The sequence below is a fragment of the Balearica regulorum genome, chromosome Z, assembly GCF_011004875.1.
Source record: "Balearica regulorum gibbericeps isolate bBalReg1 chromosome Z, bBalReg1.pri, whole genome shotgun sequence".
Taxonomy (NCBI): Eukaryota; Metazoa; Chordata; class Aves; order Gruiformes; family Gruidae; genus Balearica; species Balearica regulorum.
In genome coordinates, this window is record NC_046220.1 from 72,254,940 (window position 1) to 72,268,367 (window position 13,428).

Below are 13,428 nucleotides of genomic sequence, written 5' to 3' on the forward strand. Positions count from 1 at the left end.
TAAATAAGACTTTTGCATGGATCATCTTGTACATAGGAAACAAATCCTGGTGAGGGCTTGGAGAAGGGTATTTTCTTGAGCATGTGTAGTCAATGAATTATTTTTCCTTTAATTAATTTACTTTTCATAAACTTATTCTTGCCTCAGCAAAACTGTACAAGACTTTTCACTGACAAATGTCAATGGTACAACCCAATTTGTTTCACCAGTGCTTCAGCCTTCAATGTTCACAGGCCAGTAATAGTCTGTAAAGAAGGCAAACAAAGGAGGAAAATCAGTTCTGATCATTTAAACAAAAGAAAAAAAAATCAATGTATTACAGATTTGAGGAGAAGCACAGTAAAAACTGGGTTCACTCAGAAGCAGCAGAGTGGGGGATTTTCCATTTTCAAGCAATGCATGAGCATTTTTCACCCTCAGGAAAATCCTTTCATGCTGTCTTCTGTACAGGCAGTAGCCCTGTCTAAAATTCCCCTTAGCAGAGACAGAGTTCCCCATCTCAGGCCAGCTGCTCTGCTGCAAGTTTCTCCTGAGCCATTGCACCCAGGGGTATATATCTTTTTAGGTAAGATCCAGGGACAAGAGGATAGCAATGCAGTTGCTAACCTAAAGAAAAATCAATGCAAAGTGTCTCTCCCTCCTAATGACCTGTCGGAATCTTTTGGTCATGGACTGCCCTAAAGTGTGCCACAAGGCTGCAGTCGTGCCAAGGTTAGCTGAGAAAGGGAGCTTGCCCCATGATTCCTGGTGTCTGCACAGAAAATTCTGTTGCTGTAGCTGAGAAGCAAATAAAGGTGAAGTTAACTTGACACCAGCTGAGGAGGGTTTGGGGGGGAGATCTGAGACAGATCTGAGATTTGTATTTGTGTAGACAGATGGGGACTTAGGCTGAGGCTGCTTGGAATGAGACATTTCTTTGAAAGTTTTCAAAGATCATATAAAACAATTCAGTTACTAATTGTGAACCTTCTGTTAAGCTCATCCCTTTACCATTAGCTTTAAAACTATCTCTGCCTAATTACAAGGTTTCTTTCATTTAGATGGATATATTAAAACAACCATGGTTGAGATTGACTATGATTCTTTAAGAAGAAAGCAACAACCATCTACCAGAGCTGCTGTGAAACATTCAGAGAGTGACCAAGAAGTGTATGATGATGTTGGAGAGCAGGACGGTATCAGCAGGTACATATAACGAATGCATGAAAAGGAACTAATGATTTACCCCAGTCAGCCTAGACAGGAGAATCACAGAATCCCAGGACAGTAGGGGTTGGAAGGGTCCTCCAGATATCATCGAGTCCAACCCCTCCACTAAAGCAGGATCACCTAGAGCAGGTTGCACAGGATCACAACGAGGCAGGTTTTGAATATCTCCAGAGAAGGAGACTCCACAACCTCTCTGGGCAGCCTGTCCCAGTGCTCAGTCACCCTCAAAGTGAGGAAGTTTTTCCTCATGTTCAGATGGAACTTCCTGTGTTCCAGTTTGTGCCCGTTGCCCCTTGTCCTGTCACGGGACGCCATTGGAGAGAGTCTGGCCCCTTCCTCTAGACATCCACCCTTTAGATATTTATAAGTATTGATCAGATCCCCTCTTGGTCTTGTCTTCTCCAGACTAAACAGCCCCAGCCCTCACAGCCTTTCCTCATGTCCCTTAATCATCTTTGTAGCCCTCGCCGGGACTCTCTCTGGTAGTTCCCTGTCTTTCTTGAACTGGGGAGCCCAGAACTGGACACAGAACTCCAGATGTGGCCTCATCAGGGCAGAGTAGAGGGGAAGGATAACCTCCCTCAACCTGCTGGCCATGCTCTTCTTAACGCACCCCAGGATACCGTTGGCCTTCTTGGCCACAAGGGCACACTGCTGGCTCATGGAGAGCTTGTTGTCCACCGGGACTCCCAGGTCCTTCTCTGCAGTGCTGCTTCCCAGCAGGCCAACCCCTAACCTGTACTGGTGAATGGTGTTATTCCTCCCTAGGTGCAGGACCCTACACTTGCCTTTATTGAATTTCATTAGGTTCCTCTCCACCTAACTCTCCAGTCTGTCCAGATCTCATTGAATGGCAGCACAGCCTGCTGGCATATCAGCCACTCTTCCCAGTTTAGTATCATGTTTTACAACAACAAAGCAGACTCTTGTCACAAAAGGAACAGCCAATTATATAACAAACATGTAACTGAGCTATTCAAATTGAAGTAGTCAGAGGAACAAGAATGGATTCTGGAATCCAGTACATATAACCATACTCAGGAGGAATCCATGCTATTGGAAGAGGACCTACAGCATTGCAGTCCAAAAAAGAACAAAATGCAAAACATGCAGGATTACAAATCACCAGCAGGAAGCACAAATCTTTTCCCTCCCTCTCTTTTCTTGTTCAGTCTTTTGGAGTCACATACTGCCTTTTCTAACATGTAAGGGTAAGACTTTAAAAGCAATAGAAACACTCACTGCATTGGGGAACTCCTGATCACCCTCATTGCTCTCAAACTATGAGACATACTACCTCTTTCTTTTTGAAGAGAAGGGATTTCTGGAAGCATGGCTGTGATGGCCCTTCAGAAGAGAGTGTGGCTAATATGTTTTGTCCTGAAAAGAAGGCCTATAAAATCCCATGAGATGAGTATGAGCGATACTTTTTTTTACTTCATTGGAAGTTTCTCCTCTATGGCACAGTCTCACGTGTATTTGCAATGCAGTGCTACGTTGGAGACTCTCTACTTCAATGTCCCATGTTTCACATCAACTAGATCTGCAGCTAGAGAAGTGCCATCTCCAGCAGCATATCAAACTTGCTCGCAAGGAAACATCCTAGTGATCTTGTGACAAAAGTCAAGGCTATCACATGGCCTAACATGACAGTGGTACTTCTGTTTACCCAACCTCACTCACACAAAACTCTCCTTCTGTCATGTGATGCAATAAACCAGTGGTCATTCTCCATTACATGTCCTGATGTGCAGAAACACATACCCCAGGATTCAGATAAGAGATGTACATACGGGTGTGGAGGATTTCAATGTGTAGGACAACCACCTTGAGACACTCAGCCATTACACCTGCTTTTACGCCTTCCCAGCACCTTAACTTAGAGGCCTGGCTGGAATAAAGGGAACACAGCTGGCTGGCTGCTGCGTGCAGCTGATCATAGAATTATAGAATCATAGAATCATTTTGGTTGGAAAAGACCTTTAAGATCATCAAGTCTAATTGTTAACCTAACACTGCCAAGTCTAACCACTAAACCATGTCCCTAAGTGCCACATCTACGCATCTTTTAAATACCTCCAGGGATGGTGACTCCACCACCTCTCTGGGCAGCCTGTTCCAATGACTGACAACCCCTTTGGTGAAAAGATTTTTCCTGATATCCAACGTAAACCTCCCTTGTAGCAACTTGAGGCCATTTCCTCTTGTCCTGTAACTTGTTGCTTGGGAGAAGAGACTGACACCCACCTGGCTACAGCCTCCTTTCTGGTAGTTGCAGAGAGTGAGAAGGTCTCCCCTCAGCCTCCTTTTCTCCAGACCAAACAATCCCAGTTCCCTCAGCTGCTCCTCATCAGACTTGTGCTCTAGACCCTTCACCAGGTTCATTGCTCTTCTTTGGACACGCTCCAGCACCTCAATGTCTTTCTTGTAGTGAGAGGCCCAAAACTGAACACAGTGTTTGAGACGTGGCCTCACCAGTGCTGAGTACAGGGGGATGATCACTTCCCCAGTCCTGCTGGCCACACTATTCCTCATACAAGCCAGGATGCTCTTGGTCTTCTTGGCCACCTAGGCACACTGCTGGCTCATCTTCAGCCAGCTGTTGACCAACACCCCCAGTTCCTTTTCTGCCAGGCAGCTTTCCAGCCACTCTCCTCCAAGCCTGTAGCGTTGCATGGGGTTGCGACCCAAGTGCAGGACCCAGCACTGAACCTTGTTGAACCTCATACGGTTGGCCTTGGCCCCTGGATCCAGCCTGTCCAGATCCCTCTGTAGAGCCTCCCTACCCTCCAGCAGATCAACACTCCTGCCCACCTTGGTGTCACCTGAAAACTTACTGAGAGTGCTTTTGATCCCCTTGTCCAGATCACTGGTAGAGATATTAAAGAGAACTGGCCCCAGTACTGAGCCCTGAGGAACACCGCTTGTGACTGACTGCCAACTGGATGTAACTCCGTTCACCACAACTCTTTGGGCCCAGCCATCCAGGCAGTTTGTTACCCAGCAAAGAGTGCATCTGTCCAAGCAATGAGCAGCCAGAGTCTACATGAGAATGCTGTGGGAAATGGTGTCAAAGGCTTTACTAAAGTCTAGGTAGACAACATCCTCAGCTGCTAGAATATCCCCATCAGCTCTAGAAACAGTGCTTAGAAAGGTCTGCCTTCAGGCTGGCATTCTTTAAGCAACCAATACAGTTTTGCATCATCTGATATTTTTCCAGGCTGCTCAATATCAGTTTTCCTCCTTGCACATTGGTATCATAACATTGTAACCTAGCCAGAGGAGTTGCTGTAGTTGTTCTAGGTTTTAGGTAATCTGAGTATTAGGTACTTCGTTGCAGAAGTACCTTTGGCCAATCCTTTCCACTATGGCAAGCATTATAATTAACCACCTCAATGCAAGGAATTTAGAAAATTTATTTAATTCAAAACCAAACAAGAATACTTCACTGTTGCATATTAAAATGCGTAAGGAACTTGGAAGGATGAATGAATGGCTCAGATTCGTTAAATCCTTTAAGCTGTATTTTGACATTTTTATCTTCTCTAGTGATTAATAGCATTCTTTTCAGTTCATGAGCATGAATTGTTGGAAGGTCTGACATATATCAACATGTTTTGAAACCACTGTAAGAATGCCATACTAAAAAAAGCCTTTTGACCAAATAGTATTATCTCATTAGTGGTAGTATTATTAATATTCCAAAATTAATAAGTGACTAGGGCTGTTGTATTTCAGGATTTCTTGGCACAAGAGTTTAACAAATATCTTGTTTTGATGTATAAGTAAGGCTCTGTCCTAGAAATAATCTCAGCTACTGTGAACCTATCAAGTTTTTTCAATTACTGTTAAAACATGGGGCTAATATGGAATCCTTGAAATGTTAGAAACATGCAGTTAGAAGTTTAAAGCGTCACCCAAGGAAAGCTAGTTGAACAATAGACTTATTTGTTTACCATTTCATCTTAAGAAAATCCCCCCATAAGGGATGAATCTAAAGGGTGTGGATGCACTCTCTAGTGTTCAGTAATACCAAACTTTTATTCCCATCGTTTGACTACCTGACCTCCTGAGATCCCTTCCAACATGAATTATCCTATGATCCTAAGTCATATTTTGTACTTTAAAGATATCAACATGAATACAAAATATATTCTAGATATAGTAAATTGTTACAGTTGTAGACATCAGTTTGCATTTCATTGAAAATGACACTTTATTGGAAATTGCTAACAGTTGCTAACAATTACTAACAATTCAGGCTGAATATTCTGCTTGTATGAAAATACGCACCTTCATTGGCTTGAAATACCTGCATTGATTTATGCAAATAGAGAATTTGCCTCACAAGTTTAGTTATAAAATACTGTTCTTTTCTTTTTACATTAAGTAAAGATGGTATTGATAACTCTCTCTCTTATAACCCTTTAAATTACTGTGAATGATATTTTAAAATACTGGTTTTTGATTTGTAATTATTTCCAAGGGAAAAAAAAAAAGAGTATTTTTTCCTGCTCTACCTGAATATACTAAAATTTAATCTCTCATCTAAGATCTAGTTCACTTACAAATTAGATGACACATTTTCTTTAGCATTAGTGAGAATGCAGCTAATTTGGTTGTAAGAAATTGGTGCGAGTGTGGTGAAAACAGAGAGAAAAAAAAACTGGCACGTTTAGTTGTTGCCCATATAGAACACACAATCATGTGCCTGAGCTTCCAGTGCAGAATTGGCAGTGCTCAGCTGGCAATGTAGATGAGTGCCAAAGCCAAAAGGTTTAGAAGTAGTAACTAAAAAGTGATGGGTGATCATGGTGTTTTCTTTTTTCAAAGGATGACTGTTTTTTCACTAAAACATCTCTCATTTGCTTTTCCAGTGGTGGCCAAAGTGGAGCTGGACGTAAGTTCTACATACACTTTTTGGGGAGAGTTGTTCTGTGTACTGCTTACCTTCAGACCTCTGCAGCTTCCAAATAATGCAGTAATTACCCATAAGAGTGCTAAATATTAGCTAACAGGCAACAAACAAGGAGGTACAGTGGCCAAATTAACTTTCTTTCCACCTGTGGGAACTTGGGTGAGAAAGGAGTTTTGTCTTCAGATACTGTGAATCAGAAGCACGCCAGAAGATGACAAAACTTTAATTTTTTATTTTTGTGTGTGTGTGAACGTAAATCATCCCACAAGGCACATATATTTATGTAGCATTCTCTTTTGATCACAAGAGCACAGCTCATCTTCTCAGCTTAGAGTTTAGATACTAGTCATAGCAGAAACATCCCCTGGCAGTGCTGAATGAAGCTGCTGCCAGCTAAGTACAGATTTCAGTGATCACTCTGACCAGTGGAACTAGAGATGGAAACTGAGCTAACCCTGCCCTGAAGGAGGTGGGGCTCAAAGGTCAGAACTGAGACCAAAACAGCAAGTTTACATTACACTTGCCTCTGGGTTCTGTGGATGAATGCAAGATGTCACTTGCTGAGAGTGTTGGTCTGACATCTTCAATCATCACTCGAGTCACACACAAAAATTTAAAAGTCATCAGTCATCATAACGACTGGTCCAAAATCAGCCATTTAGAATTCCATCAGCCATTTAGAATTCCATCAAATACAATGTACTTGCATTTATCTGCAGTATTCATGCTCTTGTGATTAGCAGTGCCACATTTAAATGCTGTGGATGGCATTCCCAACTGGGCTAAGTCTAAATCACTGTTTTAATAAATAGGCTGTGCTGGTTTAGAGATTCCATTTGCAAGGATATTGCACAAACTGCACACACATCTGACATACTTAACAGGCCAGTAATGAATACCCTATTCAGCAGCATTAAATATAAATGCATTAATTTACTATTTGATCTGTTAAAGAGATGTTCCCACTTCCTCCTTCGGATCAAGAAATTTATGATGGGATTGATGATGAAGATACTGTAACTGGGTAAGTTTTTGTATCATTTAAATAATTTACTTCTTTAACAGAGTGCTTTCAGGTTTTAGTATTTTTGAATTAGGCATAATAATTAGCAAGTACTAGGATGATCAGCAAGGGGGTATAAATCAGGATGGATTCATGAAGCTAAAAAAAAAAAAGGGGTTCTACATTTTTTTAGAGAAGTTTTGTTCTGTAATTAATTTTGGTATGTCAGCAAAAGCAGCTGCAATCATGAAAATCCCCAAATCCCCAACTAGACAGATAGCTCTGAAATGAAAATAACAAACTAAAATGTTAGCTTGCTGAGTAACAATATGAAAACAGTAAGCCACTAGATTAATATCTATACCTACAAATATATCCCAATATCTACAAATGATCTAACACACTTATTTCTACTTTAGCATTTTAGTCTTTAGCATTTAGGTAAGTGACCTCACCTTGTGGTATATACATTGTTGACATTAATGAAAATTATGTGCATCAATGGAGAATTTAAACTGGACCTTTTACAAAAGAATTTTACATTTTACATTGTGATAATTGCATGCATACTCCAAAGGTCTGTATCGCAGGATGAAGATAAGAATGGTATCTGGTCCTGGGGAATCTTGAAGAGGCTAAAGGTCAAAGATGACAAAAAGAAAAGTGTACGAGAAAAAACAACCAAAGTCAATGGGGCAGAAGATAATGGAGATTTGTTGTAAGAGTCTGCCAGGAAATCACAGTGCACATTAACTAATTCTAATAAAGCATTGATCACATGCTACTAACCTGTTCTCACAGCAGCCTAATGAATTATGCAAAAAATTGCAGCTCAGGATGATACATTTCTGCAAAAACACTGACCTCCTTTCTTTTTACCTGCATAATATAATTACTTTCTTAACAAGCTGTATTTGTTGCATAAGTCTGGTAATTAAAATATACCAAAAATTTTTTTTGTTCAAGAGCACCAAAATAATCGAGCATCTTTGTGCCACTCTGGTGATCTGTTTGCTGTATCCTCAGTTAAAATGTACTTTGCTCATCCGTACAATATAGCTGAGATAAACTGCTACATCTAGTCCCATTAATCCAAATTTTAGGAATAATATGCCAAACAGAAAAATGCAAAGATTGTCTTCTCCCCATCTTGCCTAGAGGTTAGATCAGCAACTGGTGTTTTTACCACCATCTTTTCACATTTGGTTCTGAACCAGTTTACTTTGATTCAGTGGTAAAAATAGACTTAGTCCATGACTATTGCTGGTGTCAGTGGAGCTTCAAAATGTCTGGAGATTACTTGGAGCCCTTGTGTTGCAAGTTTTTTAAATGATTTAAATGATGCAAAAGCCTATTAATAAGATATAAATATTTAATGAGCATCTTTTTTTTTTCCAGCATGTCTCCTTCAAGAAAGCAGTTTGGAAAAGGTAATTAATAGCCTATTGTTCAGCCTCCATATTGATTCCTGATCCTTTTTTCTGTATACATTACTCTGTATCATGCTAGTCACAAAAATACATCCAAGGAAGGAAACAGGATTTCCTATTGCTTAGCCAGTTCCAGCAAAAAAATTCAAATATTGTGAGTGATTTGGCTACAGACAAGGAGATACAAATATATTGCAAGCTCTCTAGAAAACGATTTAATGTATTTTTTAAGAACCCATGATTTTTCTGTGTGAGATTTCCACCAGTTCATTTTATTTGACATTATGTATGAACAGATACACTTGGAAAGAAACAGTGCAAGACTTCAACAGTAAAAAGAGATGCTTGTTATTTTTATCACTTGCAATGTCCTCCTAAGATAACATATGCTCCTCAGCTCAGCCATGGAATAAAAAGCAAGTTCTTACAAATTTTGAGGCTGTTGACTGAACTGAGTTCTGAACCTTTTATCTCCTACTGTGATTTTTCTAGCCATGGATTTGATGACTTGAACAATTTCTTCCTTTCTACAAATACGCTAAATGTGATTCAAAGTATATTCTTGGGGTAAGAATTCTTTTCACTGCTTTGGCATTGCAAGATGGCCTAAAAGCTGACATACATGTGACTCTCATCCACTTCTAAGCAATGTCGTGTTGATCAGACTGCTTCAGAAGTGCCTGAGTGTACATTAACATCAAACCCCAAAAATATACTTTGATGCAACACAGTGGGAAACAGACTAATTAAAATGAAGATTAAAGGCTATTGCATTAGCCAGCATGTGCTAAAACTTGCTTCAGCTTAAGAAGATTAAAATATCAGTGAATACCTATTATTATTAATAAAGAGTCTTATTCTGAAAAGGTGGGCTGATGTTTGTTTTGCACAGCACATTGTGCAAAACAGAGAACCCACAGTTACTATAGACGATGAACGGCTACAGTACTTGCTGCAATTTCTTGTCAACTTAGCTACCCTACCATAGATTGTAACACAATGTATTCACTACTCAAGGATCACATAATAATTTTCCATTCTTTTAAACACTATTGTTTCAGATTGTGGAGACAATGATGTTTATGATGACGTAGATTCTTCAGACTTCCCTCCTCCACCGCCTGAACTCAAGCAAGTGAAAATGGGAATTACTCCCCTGATTAGAAATCTGTAATATATTGTGAAACATTTTCAAAGTATTTACTAGAGGCAAATTGCTACTAATATATGCTTTATTTGCTGTTGTCAGGCTTTGTAGTTCTCCTAACACTACAGTTGGCAATGGCAGTTGAATGCTACCTGCTTCTATTTCAGATTGAAATAATAGTTAACTGTAGAATGAATAAGCATGCTTTGAACGTCAACAAATTCAGTCCCTGATAGACAAGAGGTAGAAATGAATGCATGGCCTAGAGGTACTTCCTTGTAGATTCTCTGCATGCACTCCTCTTCCTGTCAAAATCTGGGGACTGTTAGGATAAGTACTTGATCCCAGCTGTTGTAGTATTTTAAGAGAAAAGGAGATAGTGCCCTGTGTTGTAAGTATGAAACACATCTGGAGGTGTAAAGTTCAACCTGGAAAACTTTTATCCCTGGACCAGCAAGTTATGGCCATCTCTGGAGCACAGATGTATTACGAGCACAGATACATCTGTGAAGATGACTGCAACATGTCACATTCTGTTGTCACTAATTCCACTCAAGTGGAGCTACAGAATGCACTACAATAATCTAGTCTGGAGGTATTAAATCAGAGAGAGCTCTTTGAACCGTATATCCAGAGGAAAAGATGTGGCCCTCCTAACCTAAATCTAGGTTAGTTCACACACACACACATATACATTCATCATCAGTGAAACTGTCATCCACAACTCCTGCAGAGATCAGGAAGGATCAAAAAGTAGAGTTGGACTTTAAATTCCCAGGTACAGCATCAGGAAGGGCTGTTAGGGCATAAAACCCTTCTGTGCTCCTTGGCACAAGTCAACAGTATCAGGGATGTGGAAAAAAAACAACAGAACTTGAAATGGGTCATGTAATACAGATTCCCTCGTGTAGCAAGGTCTTCTGTGGGAACAGAGGACTTTTACGGATGAAGGTGTTTGACACGGTTACGATTTAGTCAATTCAAAATTTATTAATAGGATGAGTTAAATCAAAGGTTGAATTTTAGTGGCACTCAGTGATTGACTAATTTAAAGATTTAAAAGTAATTCAGTAAAATATGTTATGATCAAAAAAGCAAGTTAATTACAGATTCAAAGATGGCAAGGTTCACACTAACTTACCTTAAGGTATCGTAAATCAAAGTGGATAGATAGATAGATAGATAAACATAAAACATACAGGTACACACAGACAGAAATACTTGGGCCCGGTGATGAGTCACCCACACTCGTGAAGGCAAATGTGAATATTTAAATACATAGATAGGTAGGAAGGTGAATGAAGGAAGCTAGCTTATAGTTAAAATTTCCCTCTTCGAGTCTAGACTAAATACAACGCATCGGCATTCCTCAGCGGGCGATAGTTGAGACTTGAGGAGGCTGGCTTCACCCTGGCCTTCCATTGGCAGACGGTCCTCAAGGAGATTTTCCCCAAAGGCATCCCAGCTCAGGGGAGATGCTGGTCACAGCCTGCTGCAATCCAAGAGAGCTCAAAGAGTCTCACTTAGAATCACTGTTTATAGGACCCTAGAGAATTGACTTTTGTCAGGTACTTTTCTACTTTGGCCCAGCTGGTGAAATATGGTGAAATATTCTGGTATTTTCCACCAGTTGCACAGACTCAGAACTTTTCTGGCCATCACCCCCTTTTGGGCTGTGACTCAGGTACAGGTGTACCAGGCTGTCCGGAGGTGACTGATATCATTATTGTTCCCAAACAATAGGGGAGCAAGAGCGTCACGGTCCAGGTACAGATGTACCAGGCTGTTACGGTTCCCAAGCAAAGCAAGAACCAGGCACATTAAAGGGGTGCCTTAACGCTCTGGTGTGCTGCCCTGGCATGTGGCCCAGAAAAGGGGGGAGAAATTGCACCAAGTACCAAGCGGCTGAAGAGGTGGGGGGCTAACACAGCAGCTGTACAAAAGGCTAAGATGTTCAACTGCCTCCAGAGTGGGACACATGTTACTCAGCCTGTTGCCCAAAGATACATAGATTTCACAAAAATTGCCCCTTGCCTATAGACTCTAAAGTGATGGATATCATTCACCTAAACTATTTTTGGTAGATGTAAAGTTCTCATTGCTGTGGCAGGTAGATACTTTGAATAATTTTCCATAATCACTTATGTGATAGGTATATTGACATCAGAACTTACTAAAAGAGAAAAGCAGGAAAGACAACCCCAACTTTTTATTTCTTTTGAAATCAAATCTGTATTGTATTATCCATACTAGTTTTGTAGAGCAACAAAAACATACTAAACACACATGAAGGCAAATGCATTTTCACTAAAATGATCAGAAAGGTTGTCAATACCTCAGCTGTGTTGCTAAATTTGTTTTTATCTGTAACCTCGTTTTAGTTCATCAAAATCAGCAAGCCTTGGAAAATGTAAATCAGATGAAAAAGATGCACAAAAGCTTAAAAAGATGGAAAGAGAAGAGAAAGAGTTCAGAAAAAAGTTCAAAGTAAGTTTTGTTCACATAAAAGATAAAGGTTAAAATATCTGAATGATGTCCTCTAATTTGTACCCCCTAATCTGTGAACAATCCATTACTTTGCCTTGTAAAAATTACTTGTAAAAATAGTGATCTGAGCATCTGTAAGTCAAAATGACAAGCATGGGCTCATATTACAATGCATAAACAATTATTTGCATAATTTTCCAAAATTTAGTAATAAATGGGAATATGTTGGTCTAAAAATACATGATCATAAGCTTTACGCTGATGGTTTTTAACCAGCATCTCTTTATTTTATTTTTGCAGTTTGAAGGTGAAATTAAAGTTCTTTACTCTACCACCACAGTCCAGGATTTGCCCCAGAGAAGATGGGGACCTAAAGACTTACAAGTTAAACCAGGGGAGTCTCTTGAAATTATAGAAAGTACAGATGATACCAAGGTCCTGTGCAGGAATGAAGAAGGAAAATGTAAGTTTTACTAAAAAGTTGTAGTACAAATCAAATTGTCAGAGAATGATTGAGTCAGGACATGTAAAAAACCCTCTTTCTTGTCATATTAAAGCAGAGCCTAATCCTTGTCCTTTTCCTTGCATGGTAGTCGACAAGAGGTAGATTGTTGTTATTTTATTATTGTGTTTTTAAAAAAATTAAAACTTCAGTAGACAACAGATACCAAATGTGAAAAAAAGGCCAACTGAATTATTTAAACCTTGCTTTGTATCAACTAAGATTAGCAGATGTTTTTGTTCCTTCTGTCTCCCTCTAACTTGCCAAAAAGAGTATAGCTAGGACACCCCACAGAATCTAGTAAAAGTAAAATCCTTGCTGCACCTTTGGTAAGCACTTGCCCATTGACTGCAGCCAAGGGAAAATCAATAACAATAGTCTTACTTTGGATTCCAGAGATGGAGTTAATCTTTTCACCAGGCTGGAGAGGGGTGAGCTGCTTACGAGCCTTCCCCCAGCCCCGAGCCGATCCAAGGCATATGTCCTCGTTGGCATGCCTGCTTGTTTTGGGAGCTGTGCGAGGCCTTTCAGCTTTTCTTTGAAACTCTTGGCCAGGGTGTGCATTGGCAGAAGTTTTTGCATTTTTGGAGAAGTCTGGACCATCTACTGTTGGTTTCAATTTCTGAATATGCTTCTGTTACAGTACTTTTCAAACCTCCTAATGAAAATTCACTTTGTGTAGGAACAGACTGTGTTCAAAGTAGCAGCATCCTTCCGGTCCCCTTTACTTTT

General features: G+C 40.0%; 1 protein-coding gene across 1 annotated transcript in view; it reads left to right on the plus strand.

The window, feature by feature from the left end:
* The window catches only part of FYB1 (FYN binding protein 1), a 51,041-nt gene that overhangs the window by 30,889 nt on the left and 6,724 nt on the right, over positions 1-13,428 (plus strand). The window contains 8 exon segments of the mRNA XM_075739904.1: positions 1,041-1,185; positions 6,087-6,109; positions 7,082-7,151; positions 7,708-7,848; positions 8,529-8,560; positions 9,622-9,691; positions 12,089-12,194; positions 12,495-12,657. Of these exon segments, the coding sequence (XP_075596019.1) occupies positions 1,041-1,185; positions 6,087-6,109; positions 7,082-7,151; positions 7,708-7,848; positions 8,529-8,560; positions 9,622-9,691; positions 12,089-12,194; positions 12,495-12,657 (750 nt within the window).